We start from the raw sequence: 25281 nt of genomic DNA on the forward strand, positions 1-25281 counted from the left end.
CATTAGGTAGTGTTACAAGCTCAGATTTACTTCACCATTACGGTTTAACAGTAAATACTTATTACAGTAACACTGATCCTAGCCTAGTACAGCACAAATTATTAATAAAGTTAAAATCTCCTCCTCCCCAATATGGTAATATACGTGGATTAGTTTCTGTTGTATTTACTCACAGATTTTTTCAAACTCACAAGTTTCTCTTTGGTTACCTCTTGAATGACTGTTTCAGGTCTTCAGCTGCTTCTGCATTACACATTAAAAACTCAAAGCCCCCATCATGAGGATTTGGTAAAGCAAAATTGTGTTTGCTATGGAAAAACATCAATTACTCCTGGAAGTAAGACTGGGATCCAATTAAGTTTGAGAAGATGTTTAATTGATAAGATGATGCTCAACTGATTTTGTTTAACTGGTAAGGTTCCTCACCACACTACAGCTCTAATGCTATAACACTTTATCCAAGTCTGTACCAAGTACACATAGGTACACCTTTCTGTTAAAGGTATTACAGGCTCAGCACAAACATACTGTTAAGCATCCTGTAAAGATGTTAAGCAACACCTGAACTATGACCAGCAGCCACATGTATAAAGGAACCAGGATCTTCTGTCCCTGGCATGAGCAGGGTATGTGACCACCCTATGCAAGATCACATGACAGAATATCTACATTAATTTCTTCGTTGATGTGCCATATTTCCATAGAGCATACTTCAGTTTCAACAGTTCTCCAGGAACACAGGAACTTATCATGGCAAGGTTTTGTACCACCATCTTTTTCTGCCTTCTTCAAAGCTGGGAGCAACCTTTCTAACCCACTCCTCCATGTATTTAACTGACTTTGTAGAAGAACATGCTGGAGTGTCATTGGCTCAACACATGTTAACATTGCATCACTCATGAGGACTACAGAGGATTCCTGAAGTCAAGTGAAAAGGGTCACAGTATTGCCAAGCTATTAAAAAAAAGGAGATCTCATCACAAAAGTGTAATAACCCACTTTGTCAAATTCCATTTACTGATTGCTCTATCATTTCCTGCTTATGTCTGAAGAGGCATATAAAAGGATTTCAACAGAGTTGTTAAATATTTAGTTTAAAACTCTGACTGGTCTGGAAGAAAGCTGAAGAGCCGTAATTCAAATAATTCCTAATTTTAGTAGCAAGCAAAAACTTTCATGAAGAAACCATGTACTACCTGGAACTGTAAAATATAACAGCTAGCAGAGAAAGACATATATCAAGGTGGATTCTGTGTTCACTTTCTTTTTTTGGACTGTCAATTTCTTGGTATAAGTGACTGAAGAACCACAGGCCCTGTAAACCTACTCAAACTATCCAATAACAAAGCACTTCTCTGGGCTGCAGCAGCTCTATACATGACATCATTTGTTTACAGAAGGCAAATATTTGCCAATTTTAAATAAAACAGGATTCAGTCTGTTGAAAACAGACAGATGTCTCCATGAGTGGCTATTCCTGTGTCTCCACACTAATTCATAGTGTTACACTAGCAGTAGGGCAGCTTCACGCAGCGTACAAGATCCTGCTAGAAACAGATGAAAATGAGACTTCAGTATGTAATAATCTCATTAGCTGGGACTGCTTCCTAAAAGGGAATGCTTACAAGCTTCAGAGTGCATCATGTTAAGAGGTATGTTTTATTTCAAGTCATTTAACAGGAAATCTCATCACTTCCAGTGCAGTTAAACACTAGCTCACCTATCGTATCTACTTTCAAGACTGGTTTGTGTGTAGGTTTTTCATCACTCTCAACATTTTGCCACATGCCTGAGTAACTGCTGATTTTGCCGGGAGAGCTGGCGTAGCAATCACATACCCATATCTTCAAGAAAGCCCAGCAAGGTACTTGGCTGATACGTGTGAGTTTCTCGAGTGGTTTTTAAAAAAGGTGAATATATCCAACAAGTAACATTAGTTTTTAAAGAAGCTTATTAGCATCTTTTCATTTTGAAGTCATAAAAATCACAGTGCGATGATGCCTATTTTTCCCCCAAGATAAACTAAAAGAGTCTTAACGTGCTGAGCCAGGATTTCTTTATTTTAAAAAAAAAAAAAAAAAATTAAAATACCGGACTATGAGCACAGAAACACTTCTACTAGAATACCTCTCAACATTTCTGTTCATTTCTATAGTTCAATGAAAAAAAATGTTACTCACTTCCCAAGGGGCACTTGGAAAGAGTCACTTCCATGAAAATCTAGTCAACGAAAAAAAACCCTCTTTACTCTTACATCCTCTCCTGTTACTCTGCTAGGAGATGCACTGTACAAAAGCACATTTTAACTAAATGCACTGTTAGATAATTTTTTCTCTCAGTATGAACAACTGGAAAACTTTACGGATACTCAAGACTCAGACCTTCTACACAGCACAGGGAAAAACACAGGTTGGCATGCCTCCTGACAACTAAAAGGTACACCATTTCAGGAAGAAATTTAGTGTGAAGGCTTGTTTTGTCTAGAAAAAACACTGTGTAACAGAATCTGCCCTGAGGGTTTGAATCTCTTCTACCCTCCTGGACAGGGCAATAATCACCAGTAAAACAACATTCATCAAAATGAGATGAGGAGAACAAGTACCCACAGATTCAAGAGAATAATGCATGAAAACACAAGGTTCAAGCTCCACTGGAAGGCACGTATCTTAAATGGAACCAAAAAGAAGTCTGAAACTTTTCACAAGACACAGAAACACTTTTCCTGCTTTTCCTGAAGTTGCAGAGTAGACAGCACTAAGCCTTGTTACAAGAGTGACCTACAGTATGAATTTTCTTCAGCTGCACTATGCAGAAAAAACTAAAAGGAAGACCTCTTAACTCCATATGATAAAGAAGTTCCCCTTGTAAGTTCTTCCACTTATTAACCAGCATCTCTAACACAGTTGCGCTTTAGTTCTGAGAAGCATTTGTCATGTACCTTGACACATTGAGGGGAGGACCAGGCAACGTGCATTATTTGAGGTTAGGCTGAAAAGATCTAAAGAACAGAGGCAGCGTTCTGGTAGTAGATACTGGATTTGCTTCAGAAACCAGAAGAAATATCTGGAGGTTTAAGAAATGCATTTATTTTGAAAAACAGGTGAGATAACTATTGTCTTAATGTGAAAAGGATTTGAATACCTATACTTGCTAACATCAGAGACGTACCTCCTCAAAAGCTTCCGTTTTTGCAAAGCACAGACCTATGTATTTTACAGAAGAAAAGCCTCATCCAAATTTGGAGGATGAAGGGAAATTCCAAAAGACTTTTACTGTCCTTCCATTTTTATGAAAAGTAGTGCCTATGCAAAGGGAAAGAATCAAGTGATGGAGAACCAGGCAATTCTCCCCCTCCCTACAACAATAATACTGGTTTTTTTCCCCCTGGTAACTGGCAAGTTGGAATGCAGTGTGTGGGTATCTCTAGACTAGTCATAGCATGCACTTCTTGTACACTTCTACTGGGTAAGACACATGACAGGAAGACGAAGTAAGAGGGGAAGAGATACTTGAGGGACAGAAGAGACAAACTGCAGAAAACCAGAATAAATTTCTGCAGCTCATAAAACAAGTTTAAGACACTTCTGAAAGAGCTCTACTTCAAATCAGTACGCGATTCAACACATTCATATAGCTATCTACCTTTCTTGTACAGAAAACCTCAGAGGTGCCTCCTGTTTTACACACTTAAGCATGACACGGACCACCACTTCTGAAACACTCAAAGACAACAAACATAAGATTTCAAAGTTGCATGCCAACTATTTTTAGACAAAAACTAATTTAATTACTTTTTGAGAGTAGCAATCAGTCACACAGACTACGTTTTCATAGTATAAAACACGCAAAAAGCCCCAAGCAGCATTAAAACAGACTATTAAATAGAAACACAGATCTTTTTCTTCAAAGCATATTTTATCTTCTAGTCAAAATCTGTGGAATAACTGCTTCGTTGTGTGCTGGTGGCAAAAATAACACAGAGTACAAAACTGGAAAGTACTTTTGAGCTTTCAACTGACGGTTTGCTGGCAAAATGAATGACCACTAAACATGTCATTCATCCAGTTTTCTTCTTGGCTTTGATTTCACATTAAGGACTAATAAATGACCATCCCCTTAAAGCTCTATAATTGTTTGCTGGATAAACCCAGAAACTACAAGCTCAAAAACAAACTGAGTAATATAACACAGTTAAAATCAGGCTTTCAACCATGCAAGTTGAGAGAAAAAAGATATTTGCTATCTCTGGAGCAGAGATGTTAGCAAGGGAAAAGCTGGTGAGGTCGTTAGCCCTTAGGGATGAGAGTGAAGTAATTACCATCCATGAAATGCTGGGGAATTATGTGGACATTAAGAAAACTGTAGTGTGCCATAAATAACTTCAATCTGAAGACTGTTTGGGGTTTCCCCAAAAGCTTTTGAGCATGCAAAGTGTCCTTCAAGCCTGACAAACAGTAGCAATGACCCTAACAAGAGAGATGAGCTCGTGGTCCAACTTACCTTAGATAGTAACAACAATACAAAGGAATTAGCTATTTCTAATTGCTGCAAACACTCAGCAACAGACTTGATTGTACAGACTAAACACTAAAAGCTTGTTAGAAGCAGCCAGGGACTTCACAGAGCTTACCTGTTTCTGTGCTGATGCTCCCATATGCACCTGGCAAAACTTGACTGCCTGTTCAAGTGCTACTTCTTCATCCACCTGAACAAACAATCACAACTAATGAAGTAGTAATTACTTAGCTCATCTACAAATCTAATTAAATTCAGATGCAATCGGGATGTAGAGCATGGGAGTAAGGGTGAGAAGCAGCACTTCTATAGTAGAACAGTGATCTTCAGTTATTCAGGAGTATATATATTCACAGATATACAACTGTCTCTTAATCCAAACTAACATTTAGCATGAACAAACCCCACGTAATTGGTATTATAGCTCTTAACTGATTTCAGAAATTTAGTTCCAAAAGATGGAAGGTTCCACTCCCCCCCCCCGCCCCCTGCCCAGTAGTGGTCTTGTCAAGTGAGTGGTTCTTCAGGAGATATTCATCTCCCCAACTTTTGAACAGATACTGGGCCAATTTTATACTGCTTGTTTTGGCAATCATTGTTATTCTATAATCATGTCTGAGGTCACATAGAGAAATTAAGATTAATGATAAAATACTTTACCTGTTTAATCAGCATGTACGTTTCAGACATGATCTTCTCAATTTTACCCAGGTCGTAGGCCATAACTTTCTGACCTTGCTGCCACACTCTATAAGCATCAAGCAGAAGTGTTTTCCCAGACTCCACATCGTCAAGTAATTTCCTCTTCCTGCTTGATCTCTGGACAGGTTCTTCTGCAGGTACTATTCCTTTAGCTGCCTGCTGCTGATGTTTTGAGCTGATACTTAGCTCTTCCAAAGAAAGTTCTGGAGTCCGGCTCTCTGGAGCTCTCTCCTTTGAGTTCCTGCCAGACTGAAGACTGTCTGGCTCACTGCGTTTACACAAAGAATCAATTTTTTCAGGGTCATTGGAATATCCATCAAGATCCATAGGCTCAACTGAACCAGGCCCAGGGAGCTCTCTAATCTCCTTGTCATTCTTGTCCTCTTGTTCCAATATGTCCATAGCATTGGGAATTTGTCCCTGGGTCACTTCCTTTACTCCATTTTCAGTACTATGTACTACTCCATCTGATAAAATTGGCTTTTTGGGAAGGACATCCTTCCCCTCTTCAGCACCAGCTTTATTAGAGACGTCTGTTGTCATCCTTCCTGAAGCAAGGCTAGAAGACTTGGAACTCTGATCTTCTGAAACCTTAATAAAAAAAAAGTCATTCTTCTCTGTTACTATTGAAATCGGAAAGCGTTTGAGCACGTGACTACCATGAATACTGACAATGACTACCTTTACATTACTGCCTCTGCTGAAGAAAATGCATTTATCCTATGTTCATTCTTGTTTGTTCCTGAATTAATCCAAGCCACATGTCTTACAATTAAAGTACTCTAAGTGAAAACACCACAGAGAAATGAACAGCACAGGTTGAACCAAAGTGGCAATGTTCCCCCCCCCTTCAGTCTATACTATGGGATCCAACTAAATGAAATCCAAGGTTTTAATAACACAAAATTTTCTTCTATGTATTGAAATCAAAACTGAACCGGTTTCTTTTGGCAGCTGCAAATCAACCTCAAATTGAAGAAACTTTCCTTTGGTTGCTCTTACATAAATTTATTCTTGTTAGTAGATCAAGTATGCTAAACTCTGCTGTAGTATTTTAATTTTTGTAGCTTTACTTTGGTGATGGTCCAAAGGTAGAAAACCTCAGTAGATCATCTCTGCTTTCAAAAATTGCTAATGATACAATTCTTCCATCCAGATTTATGAACAGACTATTTCATACACAGAGTTCCGGTGTTCTTAAGGACATTTTCATTTAATTTGTTAAACCTACTCTGTTAACTTGGAAAACCCGCAGGCACAAGTTCTTCCTTGAATGTGTTTACCAAATGAACTTCCAATTTCCAGTTATCTTAACCTGGAAACTAATTAGTCTCTATATAACTTTACAAAAATTAAATCTAAATTACAATTAAATGTAATAACAGGTGTGCTACTGTTAAAGACTAGCCGTAAAAATAGCCAGGCATGTAATATCTAGTTGTCTGGTTTTGTTTTACAAGAGGAATCTTAGTTAATTTTAAAAGGAAACTTCCAAGAGACCTCACCTAGAAAATTCAAATGATGGTAGTTACATGTAACTACCATCATTTGAAATTTAGAGGACAGTCAGACCAAAAACTTACTGCAATCCATTCTCAACAACCGTATTTGTTACTGGATTTCAAAAACGAAAACCAGCAATGCTGGAGAAAGTTTTCTGTGTAGTTGTATATAAACAAAAGGCACTAGAAGTGATAATCATGTAGCCCTTCAGCCTCAGGAAATCTAAGGAATGAGTAAACTGAACCTAGAAAAATCTAGTTACTAAATCACCGACCACTAAACACACTGCTGCCTTACCTGCGTCAGATCGCTGAGAGTGTCCTCCAACACTTTCACTGTAAGCACAAATGCTTGTTGGGCCAGAACCTGGCGATCTGCATCACGCAAGTACTTCCTGTGCCACAGTAAGGTAACAGAAATTAAGTTAACTGCCAAAAGGTTATAGGACTTTAAAAGCAAGAACCAACCAACCAACCCACCCCCAACACAACAATTTTAAAACAAATGAGAAGAAAGCAAACAAAACATATACAGCTGCATACTGACATGTAACACTTTAGCTCTGTTTCCCTCCACTTCTCCCCTCCCCACAATCATCAAAGAGGACAAGCATGAAGCAAAAGACAGCCCTATCTACAACCAGAGTGGAGAAATGAAGAAAAAACAACCAACCAAAACCAAACCCAAAGCAAAACAGACAACCAGAACTACAGTTTTCTTACATCAAGCCTTCTGTGCCCCTCAAATACCAGCTTTTTGTTCAAAAAGAGTATTAGTCACACAAACCTATCTTGAACTTTCCGTGTTCTGCATAAACCGTGCACGCCAGATTAAGGACATCAGCAAATCCTGTCTCTTTGGTTGTATCAGCTGCCTTCAAATCTAGGGTTTTTAAACCTAAAACAGTGGTGTGCGAACACCTTTTTTCCTGTTTAGCATCATAAAAAAATAATATTGTATGTGTAAACTTATTCATTCTACAGCTTCATTTAACTTACTAGAGCACTGTAACTTCACTGTATTCTGACACAATGCTTTAGTCCACTTTCAATAAAAACATTTCCAGCCATCATCCCACTTAATTGAGTTTGATGGAAAAAAATGGATTTCTATTTCAGAATTGGCTAGTTTTAATGAGGGCTAAAAATCAAGTAAACAATTGAAGTGCACTATTTCAGTCAAAAAACCCAATATTTTTAATACACATACTTTCTCCCTACAGTATTACATTAAATTGGTAATTTCACGGTTTGCTTTTCAGACAAGATACAAAAGCTTGACTCCTCATTAGTTCAGTAATAACTAAAGTTCAGCTAAAAACGCCCTACTTTTTAAAATAGGGTTGTTACAGGCATATACCAGACACACCCAGAATATTTGCATTTATAAGCTCCTATAATGATTGCAGTTCACCAGATCAGCTGGCACTGGCTGATCCAACATGTCAAATTACTTGTTTTTTAAATTCAGTCTAGACATATAAATAACATAATATTTTTAGTGCAACTGTGGGCTTTCTTCGGACAGAATTAAAACCTTCTATGGTCCAGTACTTGTTGATATGCTAAAATTCAAAGTATTTTTGGCTTCAAGTTTGCTGAACATGTGGTGACATATTCCCAGACACATTACAATCTATGCAAATTCACATGCACTCACACTCAAAAACACATGAAGAAACCTTCAATGCCTCCAACTTACTGCCATCAATCATTCAGTTCAATTTCTTAAGCGTTTGCCAGAGACTAATTTCAACATTTCCCATTTGGGAAGTTACTAGAATTTTACCTCAATTGCTTCAATGTTTTCCTTAGATGTTTATTTTGGTCTTCCCATTGACACAAATCTGTATATAGCTCACATTAAATGACTTCTTTTTTCTTAAATAAGGTTAATGCAATTAAAATTAGATCACCCCTGAACAGGATAAGCTTTTTAAATAGCATCATCTGCCAACAGGCACATAACCATTGTTCGGTCCGTCAAGGATCACAGGAAGGCAGGATGCCTGGGCCGTGACCTCCCTCGCTGGACACAGCTGTTATGCAAGAGGCCAGCAGAGGGGTGCAGAAGTCACAATGCTCTGTTCCACCCGTGAATCCCTCCACATGACAGAAAACCACTGCAAGTCTGCAAGGCAGCTGTACAGCTGCTCTGAGTTTCAAGAGAAAGGCAGAGGAATTCTAGACTCTATTATGGAATCGTAATCCTGAGAAAAATTAACCACCATTCCACTACAATCCCGAGGAAATCGTCTAAGACTTTTTTCTTAAACTAAGAACATCTTTAAGTAAGATAGTTACACAGTGAACAATATATATTCAAAGTTATACAAAGTAAGGGATTAAAATAAATATATCATACTTTCCCTGATCAGGGGTCCTCTGTAGCATAGATGAGACTTTCAGCAAGGTGTTGTAATCCTTGAGTTGTGACAGCACGTTTAGCAGCAAGACGATAGAGCGGTTCATATGAGATGCAAAACTGCCTGGGCGGTCGATCTCATCCACGGGGATGCGCCAGATTCCCTGGAGAGAAAAGAAAAGAGGAAAGCTCTAAAGAGGGATTCCAACTGAAAAGGACAGAAATCTTAGAATATGGGTTGGATTCCACGTATTTCTGAATTTCACTGAGGGTCAGGGCAATAACAGACAGACAAATGCTGTGGCCCTTCAGACAGGGCGATCTGGATTTAAAGTCAACTGATTCCCGTCAGCAGCAAAAGAGGGAGGCCTGAAGAAGCTACAGCACACCTTCTAAATACGCTTCTGAACTATTCCCAGAAAAAAAGTAAGCAAAGCCTAAATTATAGTGTGCATTTTTCTTAAATGTCTGTGAACATGGCTTCCTAAGCCAAAGCTCAACTACCATGAAAAACAAGGAGTAACTTAGTTTTCCTGGCCTGAAAGCTGCTACTCTTGTGCAGCCACAGCAAATTTCTATCTTCAAATAATCCAATACTAAATGTCTTCATCAGTGTTCACCATGGCACTAACCAGTCTGGTAGGAAGAATCCGATTCCTCAGCAGTACCCATGTCCCAGTGGCAGGTTCAAATACTTGTGCATACATCCTGAGCCTTCTAATTAAATTTCTGGGACAAGGGACTCTTTGGGGAGCAAGGCTGGAGACTGATAGAAAATATAATTTAATTATGGTTAGTCAGCTCAGATTTTGCAATGTCTAAGATTTTTTCCAGGTGTCTAACATGGATGCTGTCAACAGACTAGTCATCCATATTTGAAACAATGCAAAAAATACTATGCTTGCATGTGAGTATGTAACTTCTATTATGACCATTTACAAAAACCCGCTGTTACATCAGCGCAAACCCTTCTCTTGTGCTTTACTCAGTCCTGAAACTCTTCCTGTAGCACCTCTTTAAGATGAAAAACCTCTGGTCATGTATACCACTTTGTGACAATGCAGGAAAGAATAGTCTCACTGATAGGAGTACCTGATGAAAATTAATTTTGCCTTCCAAATCTGTTCAGAGAGCAGGATATACAAATATTTACTCTTTTATCCTTGTTTGAAGGTCTTGCTTTGGTATTTTAGCTTTACTTTCAGTAAAGTGTGAGCAAAATTCTTCAGAACTTAATGCAAGGTGGAAGCAAAGAAAATGATTACTGCAATCATAAATGACATGTGGCCACAAAAGAAGCAGCTATGTAACTGGCCTGTCTACAACGGACCCTCCCCCTGCATGTCTTCAGACAATCTGCAGTTCTACTCCACAGGATATATAGGAACTTTGGAAAAAAACCCACACAAATATCAGTGTTTTTAAATAGGAAACAATGACTTCAACAAGATATAATGCACAGACTGTTCTGCCAAATTTTCTTACTCTTGCTTTTCCTCGTGCTCTCTACTCTTAACTCCCCAGCGATCAGAGAGAAAGCCTGTTTTCCTCTTTGCTCCTGAAGCTTGCTTTCAAACTTTTTTTGTAGCTTCCCTTTTCCAGAAAGTACCTAAAACCGTACCACAATTGACCACCGAGGCACAACCGTCACTTCTTCCTATCCCCAACTACAAACATCCACAAGTACCTTCTGCGGCTTGGTGGCAAAGATCTTATCTGCTGGTGCAGCTCAGTAGCTCTCAAGAACACAGAGACCTTGTAGTTAACAGTTCCGTAAAACGGCCCATACTTTAGAAAAGCTTTTTCTTCCCCCAAACTATACAATGACTCTCCTTTCAGGCTACAGATGAAAACACACATTCTGGAGCTGACATTTTTTGCTTCTCTGCACGTATGTAAACTGGGTTTCTGCCAAATCCTAAACCAACTGAATGCCTCATAATGGCACCACATCGAAACAACTTACTTAGCCAATTTAATGATACAAAACAATTTATGGCCAACTTAAATGACACTGTAGGAATGGAAGCCAGCCAATGTGTAGGTTCCTGGTCTTTTCAGCATTATTTCATCCTTCATCTGAATTAAGCAGATCACTTGGAGGAAGCTATCCGGAATCAGTTGAAAACAATTTTGCAGCTCCTTCTCACGTCCCATGTATACACACTTTAATGCTACCCTGGAAATTACAACAACGCAGTAAAATCATTTGCAATGTCAGAATATGCTAATTGCAGCTAGAGAGCTGTGAAAATGACACAGTCCATCCAATAGAAATAAAGTTGCATATTTTGGGAAATGCTGCTCTTCTTTCTACAAAAGGGCACATTGGAAGAGCTTAAATTAAAACTTGCATTAGGGGTGTATAAGTTTACTTTACCATTGCAATTACAAAAGAAGGTCTACTTTTAAAAGCGAAGTCACTAACTTTTCATGTGTTGACTTGCAGTTTCACAAGCGCAAAACAGCAATAAATAAGATTGCTGGCCTGTGTTACACACCTGCCTGTTTCACAGGCAGCCTCAAGCCAAAAGCGAGGAAACCTGCCATCAGGAGTCAGAACAATCTTCACTCCACCCACTGTGACTTTATTTAAGCAATATGCAAAACACTGATGTTAAAGTGAGTTTATCAGAATTATTTCAAGAGTGATACTGAATTCTCTTTAAGACTGTAATTTGTGTCAGCAACTAAAGAAATGGTCTCATTCAAACCTCTCCCAAAGAGAAGTTTAACTGAGACCATCAGGCGTGAATTTTTCCTTCCTAAGTATCAATAACCTTCAGAAAGAATATTTCTGAATTCAGATCATATAGTGAAACTTTTAAAAAGCTGAATGCGAGGCTATTTTAACAAAACTTAAAAAAAGATACAAATGCAAAGCTTGTAATAAGATAACTGGGGAGGAGACTGGAAAAACTTACTCAGTTTGACTAAAACTGAGTTTTCATATCATCATCTAAAAATTCAGATTTGTTAGCAAAGTACCTCTTTTGAAAATACACAGAGGAGTGCAGATCCTTGTGACAAACATTCACCATTCTTCAAAAGGGTTTGTAATTTTTGTTTTGTGATTATCACCACTCAGGCCACTTGACAAAATGTCTCTGGCTCTGGCCATCAAAAGGATTTTAGGTCCAACGCACTGTTCCTGTTTGCTGGCCACCATTTCTGCAGCTGAAACGTCCACCCTTCTGCAACAGCCAGCGGAGCTGTTTACATGAAACTAGAGGAAGGAGTGAGATGCTTCCAGCAACTCCAAAATGCCTCTCAAGTTCCAAAACATCAAGCTGCTCTCCATGCCTTCCTGGCTAAACAAACACTCCGTAAGAGCTGGGGGCAGGAGAAGGAAGCGTGATAGGCGAGCCTGATCTGGAATACTTAAAAATTCTGTGGATACGTTAATACTGAATTTTACATTAAATATGAAACTGAATAATGAAGTCAGTATGCCATATTCCTGGTGACATTTCAATTTTTTTTTCAACTTGAAACCTGCTGCACAACCTCCCCTCGCAGAAGAATTGAGGATTCAGGGAGGAGGGTGAGGAGAAGAGGACCACGCTGCGCAAGGTTTTGTGAGTACGAGCTACAGCAATAGTGGATACTTTCTAGTTCAGACACTGAAAATAGAAAGGAAGGAAGTGCTTATTATTCCTCCACACTGCTTACTCCAGATTTTTACGGGAGAGGATTCCCTAGGGTTTAGGAATGCCTCTCTGAGGAGGAAAGGCTGACAGTTCTCACCAAACCCCAAACTTCTCTGGGGATGGCTGCTGCTGACACTGCAGAGCTTCAGAGTAAGCCATTTTCTAAGCAGAGATCAAACTTTACTCTCTCAATGCTCCATGGTTTCTCTTCTTAACGAAATGGAGAAATGCTTCAGATGATCGGATTCACATATAACAAGCAAACAAATAAAAAACCCTACTACTACAAATAAAGACCTCCAATTACTTGTGACTCCATTTTCTCTCTTTTTTTTCTTTTCTTTTTTTTCCCAAGGGATCTCAGAAATGCAAGTTGCACCACATAAAATAAACGCAATTCCACTGCTGCCTTCAAGTGACCAAAGCAAAAAAACCCCACTTCTTAATTTGTCAGTCCCAGTAATGTCCTACTAAGAAAAGCCTTTGGTAAAAACAAATCTAATTTAAGTATTATTTTAAGATTGTTAGAATATATGACAAAACTAACAAACCAACTAATAAAGTGATGCAGGGAAGCCAACGACTAATAATGCAACAACCTACACAATATTTTAAAATCAGAAGCACAACTGCATAATCCCTGTAAAGCTCACACTTTCCTAAACAACTTTATTTTTTTTTAAAGTCTGTTTTAATACAGCGTTAAGCACAACATACTACAGTACTACTAGCTTTACTCGTATCGTCTCTTCACAGTTACTTAGGTCAACATAACATCTTGCACTGGGGGCCTGAAAAGGAAAGAAATATGGTTCAAGCTGGACAGTTTCAACATAGGATCTGAAACCTCACTTTTCAGCTAAGAAAGTACAGCACAAACCCTTGAACATCCCTGCTCCCCTCTGAAAGCATCGCCCTATTTAGTGTTCAAGTCGGTGCGCGTATGTTTACTTGACTCACTACTTCCTGCTAGTTCTGAGGCAGTAAAACCACTGCCCCCTCCCCCATTAGCAAATTACTAAACCACCTTTTCTCATCCAATCTTAACATGCTCCCAGAGCTCTTATTATTTTACTCTGTCACCCGACGGCTTTTCTTCTTTTCTATAGACAATTCTATTATTTTTCTTTCTCGGTTCCTCACTTCATCCACACCGCTATTCAGTATGTAGTGGAACAATTCCACCTCTGAACAGGAATGCACGCAGGTACAACAGTATTAGGAGATGAAAGCGGCTATATCCAGAATATTAAAATTATTAGCTGCAGGGACTTGTGTCATCAAGGGAAAAAAAAGCAGCCCCTGCTTTCTGTGAGTAACAGCCAATTTCAGAAAAATCTTACAAACTTTTTCAGAGTATTTAAGCAGCACTCCTCTTGTCTACTGTTTGTCTTGTTCACATAGTGCAGTAACAGAATATAGAAAATAGTATGATAATAAATAAATGACATTTTATCAGCCTGGAAAAGGAAACAGAAATAAGGCAAAACTGCAGCAACTTCCTTTCAATAAATCAGAACCAAGTGGGATTACAATTCCTGGTCTACAAGGTAAATACTGTCTACTTCTTTTTTAAATACACACACATTTGGAAGTGAATAAACAGCATGTATGCTTTCTGGAAGAACTGTGGAATTCTACAGCACTATTTTAGCAAGACAGTGGCATGAAAAACACAGACAAATGCAAATGCTCCACATGCTCCAATCATCATCTGTTGATAAAGAAACATAATGCACAATCTTCACATCTTACTTCTCTCTTCAAAACACAACGTATTCTCAGAGTCTTAAATTTCAGATTTTTCCAGTTCTAGAACAATCATTTTACAGTTGACTTGACATTAAATTGGTTTTAACCCCAGGAAAAGAACACCCAAGCCATACCCACTTGGAGAGACTATTATGTGTGAGCGTGAGTCAGGGGCATACACACACGAGGCAGGGAAAGGGAGTCATTTCCTTGCTGCATAAGCAATTATATAAAGCCTGAAATGCCTTGTTAAGATGATGAGTTACAAGTTCAGGTGGAGTTAGCGAAACAGAAACTGAGGTCTACAGACAGCCTTTGCAAAACACTGGGTTTGGCTGTTTGCCACACAGAATCTAGAGGGTTTTGTTCACTCAGTCAGGAGGCTTGAGGATTTTTTACTCAGGTGGTTCCCATGTACCATGTGATTTCACAACTATGTCAACAGAAAGTCACATTGTCTCTTTTTAAAGGGAAATTACTATCTAGACTATAAAAAAAGGAAATAAAGAATCCATTCTACTCCATGCCTACAATGGAAAGAGAGAAGAAAGCGAGAAGGAGGACAGGCCATTCTCTTAAAACCTGTTTTGAAGGTGCAGTCCTCTTCAAGCAACGGCACAGCTGCGGTCCCTCTTGAGCTCTGCAACAGTGTGCCTCAGGCAGACATCACTCACTTGAAAATCCAGGCAACACAGGAGGCGTGTGCATAACGCATCATCCCCTGCACTACTTTTCCAGGTTAACGCCAACAGTGCTGGTGGCATTTGCTTCCCCAAAGCACTCTAAACAATCCTTGGAATCCCTCTTGTCTAGCCCCTCATTTCTCTACTCTGCAAATATAGCTGTGGAACACTGATGATTTTTTTATCCCCCCCCCCCCCCCCGCCTCTGTTGCCAACGTTGAAAAGGGTTCCTCTTTGGACAGCTGGACAACTTCTCAAGCTGGAAGGCCAGACATCAATAAAAAGACATTTGGACAAATTATTATGTATATTTATTGTCTTTCCTCCAGAAGTTGCTCTTTCACCAGCTTTTAGGAAAGAGAGAAAAGGGGCTTGGTTAGGAAAGGAATTAAAACTACCAGCAGTAAGTTTCACTCACTGCATTTTGCAGCCAATCCATGGTTTTAAAAGGTAAGAAGCTTGCCAAAGGGATGCAGAAGAGCAGAAGTCATCTACAGATTTAGTCAGGCACTTCTATCTGCTCAAAAGATGACACCGAGAAACCTGTCTGCTAACCCATGCTGGAATTTCTGATTCTTTGTTACTTCAGTATCTTTTTTCGGGGTACGTTTTGGGTATGTCCTGCCCCTGTCTGAAAGAGCCTGGAATTCTTTCTTTGGGAGCATACAAGGCACAGAAATCCAAAGAATACAGAATGCCTCTAGATCTTCTAATAACCAAGTAACTTGATGCAGAAACCTAATGGAAGAATATGAAACCCTCAACAGGAAAACTCTCTATCAGGATTTTGCATTTTTTTAGGCATGCTCAGGGGCCAGACACAGCATGTTTTCTTTACCACCAAAATAATTTATTAGCAGGGCACATCTAGAGCGACAGGGGTTCTGGTTTTGCCTAACAGACAGCCTTCCACTGTTTTAAAAGCATTTTTCTGTTTACATCTTTCCTGCATATCTGCTACAACCAGACTGCCTGGCATCAGATGCAAATGGTACTCGAAGCTAATGAAACAAGCTTAGTACAGCCCATCCACCTGCCTGGAAGTGGGCAGGCTCCCACATTTGCCCCCTGCAGACATCAGCAAACTCTCGTTTTTTGACAACATGTGGGATTTATTTAATCTCACTCCCCATGTCTATGATACAGACACACTCATTTAATGGTATCACCTAGAAACTTTTTACAGAGAGAAAAAGGCATCGAGGGGATGCGGTTCACCTGAGCCATTACAGGCTCCACCTTAAGATGAGATGAGGCACATGCCAAAAACCACAATCTCGCCTGAATGCAAAGGATGATGACTAAGTCATAGATGACAGACAAACGGTAGGGGAGAATGCCAGCTGGCAAGTCTGCAAGCTGGTTCTGGTCTCTGTCAGTGGCTTGCTGAGGTCGAGCCCCACTAGTCAGTCTTATTCCTAAAGGAGGTGCTGCAGAAGCAGAAAGAGAACTGGGGCTAACACAAAGCTGGGAGAAGCTGCTGGTTCCCAGCGAAGGTTAAGTTTCAGGATCATGAGGTTTTTTACCTAGATCCCTATCCTTCTGTCGTGAGAGTGACTGTCCCCATCTCCCCAGAGGTTAAAGTTAGCAACTAGTAGCATACACACACTTCAACCAGTACCAGCTTCTATCTGGTGGAGGGAAGGTTACCTCTGCCTAATTTTAAGGAAATCGAAAATAGCTTCAGAACACAGAACTATCAGCTATCATCATTGCCTACATCTGGTAACACCCAAAAACAGTGAACCTGGCACGGTGTATTACTGATGTTACACCAACAACACTCCTGCCTTAAAAGAATACAAGAGGAGTACAGCGTAACAAAGCCTAGGTATGAAGAAGAGAGAGTAGAAACACCTAGCAATCTAATGCAGGGGCAGAAGAGTTAAAAGTCTGGAGATAAGTCTCAAATGTCTCACTCTCCAAAAGGCAGCATTTCCACTCCTCTGGGAATAACAGGACAACACTTAAATGGAGAAGTTAAACATAAGACAGGTGTTCAAAGAGATGTGGAGAATGATACAACCTGTGGAACATCCAAACGGGCCAAGGGCAAGGCCGCTGCTACAAGCGAAAGACAACAGATTTTTCACAAGAACATCAGCTAAGTTTCAAGTTGGGTGGATGAGTGCAGTAAAGGAAAAATGCTAATCTTACCTACCCGCTTTATGGGTACCTAAAGTTGTCTATCTCCAAACAGCTCACACTGATTCCCCTCCATCATCTAATGCAGTACACACAACACTAGAAAGAAGGGGAGGACAAGAACTTTGTAACATTAAGAGGTATGCTCATTGTTGAGATTCAGCACGTGTAGAATCGTGAGTTGTTCCAAGATTCTTCTTGCCGAAACACTGCCGTAAGCATCTCCTCCTAGTACAGGATGCCACCTTTTACTATTTCAGTAGGCTTGAAGGATTTCACAGGATTTGAAGAAACACATTTTCACCTACTTAAATATTCAAGTTCTAGATGTAAATTACTGATTACCCAGCACGTAAAATGCAAGTGATTATCCTTTTAATGACTAGACAGTCTCCATGACAAGACACAACTCATTTTGAGTACTTTGAATTAGGCTGTCAGAGCACTAAAGTTCTTTTACCAAAATATTCAGATTTTGATGCCAACAAAACCAGCTCTTCAATCCTACATCACTTATTTTTCATCAAACAAAATGCTTAACTGCCCACTCCGGCCCCACAGCTGATGTCCAGCAACCCTGCACTAACAGCATGGAACGTCTTTCAGCTTTTAGACCCTCTTCCACATAATGACACACACTCTAGAATATCAAGATGAGAAGTTATAAACACCCAGTGTTTGCAAAATACTTCAGCATACAATGCTTACAGAAAGTAACATCATCCACCTCAGTGTTTTACAAATATATCACCAAGTTAGACTCAAAATCTCAGAAAATACCAAAAGCTAGAGGGTCTCCAGTTAGATCAGTAGTGCGGAGGAAAATGCTATCATTTCAGAAAACAACACTGATCAAGCACTCAATGTTCTTTCTTGTCAGCACCAAATCACTAGAATCCATGGCATTAGGAGGTCCTGCTGAAAGTAATCTTTGAGCCTGAAGGAACATAAATCAAAAGGTCCAGAGAACCTTGCTGCTAGTTTCCATTACAGTTTTTGAGAAGAGAAAAATCTTTAAAGCAGTACCACATTCAGCTCATAAAATACGATCAAGTGATAATCTTTAAAACTACTAGAGAAGAGCCTTCAGCTTCATTTCATCGTGACATAAAATCTCATCTTCATATAAAATTACCTAGAAACATTCTCCTTAGAATACCTTTCAGCTAAGATGCATCCTTCAGACACGTGAGTTTCTCGTATCTCGAAGCACTATGAGCGATCATGCAGCCACGTCATCTAACTTTGGGGGCCCACATAAGGACTTTGCAAGAGAGTCCATTTTTCCTCAGCTACCTGTTGGGCACAGCTTCTCTCAACTGACCTGAGAAGTACAAAAAAGTATGTAGGTTCGCGGTAACGCAACACAAAACCAAACAGATTTGTGTACTGTACATACTGCAGCTTGGTCAGAAAAGAGCCATGTCATCATTAGGAGATGACATATCAATATGTAGTTGCAATGACTACCTCTGGTTGGGTACTGGCAATGTTTCATCAAATTTTCATTAGTTATGACCTCAGACTCATGTTTTGTAGCTAACAAGCCACAGCCTTCAAAATATACATAGGTAGGAGTTTTTGCAGCTTATGTAGAAACAAATCAAGATTACAGAAAAAGCTAATAATTTCACTGAATAGATTGTGAAGGTATTTACAAAAATTAAAGAGAGCTTCATAGCGGAATGTAATGAAGAACTGTCAATATTTTAATAGCAGGAATATAAACAAGTACGACCAAACAGAAGAACATATAAAATGCCATACACACCAAGAATGGTTCTAAAAAAATTACACTCAACTGTTCACTATTAGCCACCAAATTCTAAAAGCCTTTGGGAAAGCAACAAGAATGGCACGTTCCATCACCAGCTGGTATTTCGGTATGTGCGCACAATCTGGAAGCACAGAGAAATCTTGCACCTTTCGTCAATGTTAAGAAGAACAAAAGCAACAGAGAGCTGAATGGAACAAAAATTTAAACTCCTCTACTGTTCTGACAGAGGTAAAATGACAGCAGGAGCTAGTGGAAAATCTCAAATCAGAATCCTGTAAGATCTGACTACGGCAACCTATTCCTTTGGTTTTTTAATGCCAGTTTTATAAAGCCATGTGGTTGCAAATACATGGCTTAGTTCATACCTGAAGGTCAGAGTTCTGTTTGAGGTTTCATACTGGCTTAGGAATGACAGAAGTACACATCCTGGATTTCAAACTGTTTGTCAGCTGAAGTAGAGGGCAGGAAGCAGCTTATTTAAAACAGGTAGTAAGAAACAATATCCCATATTAGCGATTACGTACCAGAAAAAGGCATAAGCAGTGGTAAACAGGAGTCAAGCCTTGGAGAAAACATACTCCTCTCAAACAACCAAAGCTCTGCGTGAGTTGGCACATTTCACCCCCACCAATTAGGATCTTCAAATTAAGTTATTAGGAGCTGACAGATAACTCATTTCATTATCTCTTCTCCCCCCACTACAGCAGCGTCCATAGAACGCTTCCCTTCTCTGTCCAGCAAGGGGAGGCCCTGAATGAGCCCTGACTGCTATAAAAGGCAAAAAAATCTTACTGTTATGCACCCCATAGCTAACCTCAGAATATCTTTTCTCCTCTGATACAGGAATTCATGCACCAAAAAAGAATTGCATTAACTCTGTTATTCAAGTATTTTACCTTTTTTCTTTTGGGGGTGGGGGGTGTCTGTGCAGGATCTGTGTTAACACCTCATATTGTCTTGCCTTCAGAGGCTCCCAGGGCTTCCTCAGCAATACAGGGTTTAAAACCAACCAACCAAAAGTAGTTCTTTATCCAATTATAAGAGTTAGTGGAAATGTCTAATTCAAGTAAACATTTAGGCAGCAGCCTGCCTAGCACCCCAACTAAAGTTTACTGATCTTTGATAACACCAGAGGAATGAGACATTGCAGAGAAGCTATAATTCAATTACCCTATTTACAGTAACGTAAATCACAGTATACGCAGGGGATCTTCAATACTCAACCAGCAGCAATACTACAACGGCTTAATCTAGCACAAGGCATAGCAGTGACTCAGTCAGCTAGGCAGAAGACAGGGTACAGTCTGCTGGTGTTTGATTTTAGGGATATTGCAAGATAGGAATTAATTGTTTGAGAACAACCAGAGTAACTGTCGACAGGGAGGAGGAGTGAGGAAGGCCTCAACATTTATAGTATTTCAGACTCCAGTAAAAATGCTGAAAACACACAAAAGTCCTATTATTGAAAACAACCAGAACAATATCTGGGTATTCAAGATGTCAACCTGAATATGCTCCAATAAGAAAGACACATCTTGCAGCTCCCCGGGTAATAAAAACCTCCACAGCATATGTTTCAATTCCTAGATCTCCTCTATCTGCTTCATGCAAAATACCCACAAAAATCTGCCCTTGCACAAATAAACACATGCTGCAGTAAATTAAAAAAAAAATAGAAACATGAAGATGCCACAGCCAATGCCGCAAACAGCATGTGGCATTTGCTTTATGCATACCACCAGAATTTACTGCAATTAAGACATAACGTTCTAAAATTATAAACATGTGACCAGACAAAGCTGACTGGTTTTAACAAACTGCTAATTAAACTGGAATCCTCTTATCCTCTCTCTCTCTTTAGCTGAATGAAGCAGCGACTGCTACAGCATAGTAGCTCATGCAAAATAGATACTGAACAACAGGCTTTTCTGTTAGGTCACCGTTAAGAAGGGGAATCTCCAGTGTGAGCCTGGCTGTCGTAGGCAGAACAGCAGAGCGCACGCCAGAGATCACAGCTGGGTTGCTCTGTGCCAGACATGATTTTTACAGACCTACCATCTCTTTTTTTCCTTCTAGACATTAAAGCCTCCCCTTGCAAGCTTTAGGGGTGGATTGAAAACGAAGGTGCTAAATAATTCATCCCACTATGGGGGGGGGGGGGGGGGGGGGGAAGGACACCGCGAAATCCCAAACAATGCAGAGAGAATAAAACAAAAATCCCTCACCCTTTCGTCCCCCCTTCCAAACTTCTCTCGACTCCTCCGTTTCCCATTGCTCTCAGGATTTTCCTCTGTGCAGCAAAGCAGATCTGTTACAGCCTCTAACCGAAGGCGAACCGAACTAACCAAGTATTTCCCAACCACGACGTTAAATGTCATCAGAGCCCATCTCCCGCCCGCCTGCGCCGCGGGCTGCCTGCTCGGCGCTGTGGGTGAACCCTGCGGGCGCCCGGGGCCCGCCCAGCCCCCCGCCAGCCCGGCCCAGCCCCGGGGAAGGGATTCCCCGCGGAGGCCGCGGGTACCGACCAGCTGCTCGGGGAAGGGCTTTAACGCCCGCGGGCAAGCCGAACGGGAACGGACAAAGGCACGCCACTCCGAGAAACGCCCTACAGTCTAGGGAAGCCGGCAGCTATTTATGCTTCTGGCGGCAGAGAACGCAAACTTACTACAACACCGCCCCTGTCCCCGCCGGAGCGCCAGGGAGGGCCCCGCGCCGCCCCCCTGCCTGCCCCCGCCACGGCGCCCGGCTCCCCCCGGGGCATCCCCCCGCAGCGCCGGCTGCAGCCAGCAGCACCGGCGCGTTTCCTCCGCCGAGCGAGAGGCGCGTTTCGCTCCTGCCCGCCGGCCCCGGCCTCCCCTCGGGGCGGGGGTTGGGGGGGAAGTTCCCCTCCGGCCTCTCCCGCCCGCCCCGCGCGGGGCGGCCGCTTCCCAGGGCCGCGGGGCCGCCCCCCGCACTCACCATTACCGAGGCGGCGGGCTGCCTCCGCCGGAGTTCCCCGGCGGCCCGCGGAGCCGGAGCGCTCCCGCCCCCGCCCGGCCCCCGCTCCGCGCCGCCCCCGCGCCCTCACCTGACCGCGCGGGCCGGGCCCCGCCGCGCCGCTGGCTGCGCCCCCGGCTCGGCTCGGCACAGCTCGGTACGGCTCGGCTCGCACTTCCTCTCGCACCGGAGTTCGCCCGACCTCTGGAAACCGCGTACCTTAGATTTCCTGCCACCGCGGGGTTTTTTTTTGTTGGGTTGGTTGGGTTTTTTTTTTTTTTTTCCTTCTTTCTTTGCAGCCGGGGGCCGGGGGCGGCGGGCCGGGCCGGGCCGGGCCGGGGCTGTTCGCTCGCTCTCCCGCCGGAGGACGGTCCCGTTTGACATAGGATATCGGTCCCAGTTACCGCCGAGCCTGGCTCGGAGCCATCCCGCTTAGGGCAAGAGAGTAAACAGCTGCTCCCGTCGGTTTGCAAGCATTAATAAAAACCAGCGATCTGCTCCCACCTGTCCGCCAAACCTTCCCAAAATATTCCCTAACCCAGTTTAACCCCGCTGGTGCCGCTTCACCGCCCTTCACCTCGCCGTCACCGAAGGCCCGTTCGTGACCTATTTTTCTCACGCGTGGCCGGGTCGCCGCTCTCCCCGCACCGCCCAGCCCGCCTGGATGCCCGGAGCGGCGGGGAGAGGCAGCGGCCTCCTGCCCCCGCCCGCCGCCCCCGCAGGCGGCCCCCCCCCCGCCCGCAGCTGCAGCCGCGGCCGCCCGGGGGCTGCGGGGCCGCCGCCGCACGCAGCCGCTACAGGCGCGTATTCGCCCCCGCAGCGCGCTACGCGACAGCTCCCCTTCACGGCACTGCAACACCTTTCCCCAAAGGGCAGGACAATCCTCTTACACCGTTTCCTTGTATTTATACTGTCATCTCGCCCCCCTCCCCCAGTCCTAGGGTTTGTTCACTCGTCTCCAGCTTCTGCAATACCAGTCCTTTGCCACCTCTTCCATTACATCCTTCTCCCTTTCTCAGGCTGTTTGAAGGGGAAAGCAGAGGTCTACCCTCATCCTCCCCCCCCCCCATGCTTCCCTCTCCATACGTTCGATTATTTCAGTCAATCCCATATTAAGAGACCCAAAACCTGTGCCAGCCCACTGCCAACCTCAGTCCATCTAAACCTGCCTCATGAACTATCCAATTTACCTTTCTCAAGCTGAGCGTAGCACAGCTAAACTTACTTCTTTTCCCAGCCACTCATCCAGGCTCTGCTCACGATTACCTTCATCACAGAAGTTTAAACATTTTATCTTTACTTGTTCCTTTCTCTCACTTTGCAAGTGAGGCAATTGCTTTGACTCCCTCCTTGCCTCTCTAAGCATTGCAGGGGTTTGTATTGTTTCACGTTTTTTCCCCTCCTGATTGCTAGGGTTATTCTGAAGTGCACAAAACCTACCCTAACACCTCAGGTTTAATAGCCTGCTCAACAACTGCAACAGTCCCTACATGCTATGTAGAAGTCCATTGCTAAAATTATCTTTCCCATCATTTTAGCTACTTTTTACCCATCTTTTCATTTCTTCATGTTGCTCTTTTCTTAACACATCAGTTCCAGGCTTCTCGCGCTGAAAGCCCCATATAATTGCCCCTTCCTACTTATTTGCAGACTTGATGCATTTACGCTTTAACAGCATCTTGGAAAAAAAGCTACAGAATAATTTAGCTATCCTATTTATCTTTTATAAAATCACATTAATCAACAATACCCTGTGTCTATCTCTCCACCGAGTCAGCTTTTGCGTTGTAAAGCTAAGATTTCACTATGGACAACACCACTCTAAAATAACTCGTCTTCATCGTCTCTTACATCTTGCTACCAAAGGCAAGAACCCATTCTATACTGATGAGCAATGTGGTTTTGGCACTACCACTTCAAAAATCCATTAACCTTTACTCTTTCGACTGCGTAACCCGGATTTATGTTTTCAATACAGAACTGAAATGAATACTTACTTTCTGTGTATTCATGCAAATAGGCTTCTTTTTGACCTGCCCTTTTTCATCTGCTCATTTAGTCACTGTTAACAGCAGAGCTCTTATCGCCTCCACTGCACTGGAGTTTTTCTCCTACCTATTGTCATTTATTTATGCAAATTAAGTAGTTGTTGTACCTGGAATTAAATACATTGTAAATAGTTTAAAGTTAATAGCCTAAGGACTGGGTGTTCACTAGATTGGAAATTATGTCATACAGAAGCACAGCTAAACACCTTTAAGCCATAAGCATGGCAATGTAACGATTTTGTTTTCTAATTAATACCTCTTACCTGCTGCAGTGAACAGTCATGGTACCATAAAAAGCAGCAAGAACACAGACGTCTTTAAATTACAATAAGAGGTAAAAAAGAATTCTAGTTACTCGATTTCAAACTGCTTTACAAACAAGCAAATTTAAAAAATATCACTAGTTAGAATATTTACTCTGTCTAATTCATTATTGCTTTTGTATGGAAACATTATTTGGTAAAGGTCCATCACTAACTTAATTTAAGGAAACAAATTTGTCTCTTCAGAGTTTAAAAGGATGTTTTTCACCACAGATTATCTTTGATTCTGTCCAATTCCAAAGGTTTCTTATCAATTCTTATCTCTCGATCAGCATTTTTATTAATCACCCTGCAATTTCCCAGGTTTGCAAGCGGATTCCTCCAGCACACGTTATTCAGTTGTCTGAACCACCACGAGCAGAATGAATTTTGCACATGCAGGTGTTCATTAACTTATGGTGCTACTGAGCAAAAGAATTCCAATTTAGTTACCTAAAGTAAAAAATACGGACACCGAGTCAAGTGTAAGTAGCATCCCCTGTACCTGTGGGAACCAGCAACATATCACAGGACATCCATATTCTGAATATGGGAGATACGTTACAGAGATGCCCTAAATTCCGTAGGGTTGTGACAAAAAGTGGATAAAACTATTTACTTGGGGGTCACAAAAAGGGAGTAAATGTTCGTTGCTCACGTCAGAAAAAAACCTCGAGTTACTCACACGCACCCATAAGCACACCTCTGAGCTACACCTCTGGCTCCGGCAGTCCTACTCCCACTGCCGCCTGCTCCAGGCTCCCTGGTGAAATGGCTGCCGCAGAAGATGGCTGGCACCACTACACCCACATTCTTGGTTCAGACATAACGCTATGTCATATCAAAGGCCTTTTCATTAATTAT

The 25281-nt window shown here is 41.7% G+C and overlaps 1 protein-coding gene across 1 annotated transcript in view; it reads right to left on the bottom strand.

Annotated features, from left to right (window-relative positions):
- Positions 1-25281, bottom strand: part of CABIN1 (calcineurin binding protein 1) — a 119823-nt gene that overhangs the window by 24391 nt on the left and 70151 nt on the right. The window contains exons 30-33 of the mRNA XM_086474445.1: positions 9085-9248; positions 7018-7114; positions 5176-5808; positions 4631-4705 (exon numbers count right to left, since the gene is read on the bottom strand). Of these exons, the coding sequence (XP_086330571.1) occupies positions 4631-4705; positions 5176-5808; positions 7018-7114; positions 9085-9248 (969 nt within the window). The remainder of the gene's footprint in view (positions 1-4630; positions 4706-5175; positions 5809-7017; positions 7115-9084; positions 9249-25281) is intronic.

The sequence above is a fragment of the Leptosomus discolor genome, chromosome 16 (assembly GCF_034619465.1).
Source record: "Leptosomus discolor isolate bLepDis1 chromosome 16, bLepDis1.hap2, whole genome shotgun sequence".
Lineage (NCBI taxonomy): Eukaryota > Metazoa > Chordata > Aves > Leptosomiformes > Leptosomidae > Leptosomus > Leptosomus discolor.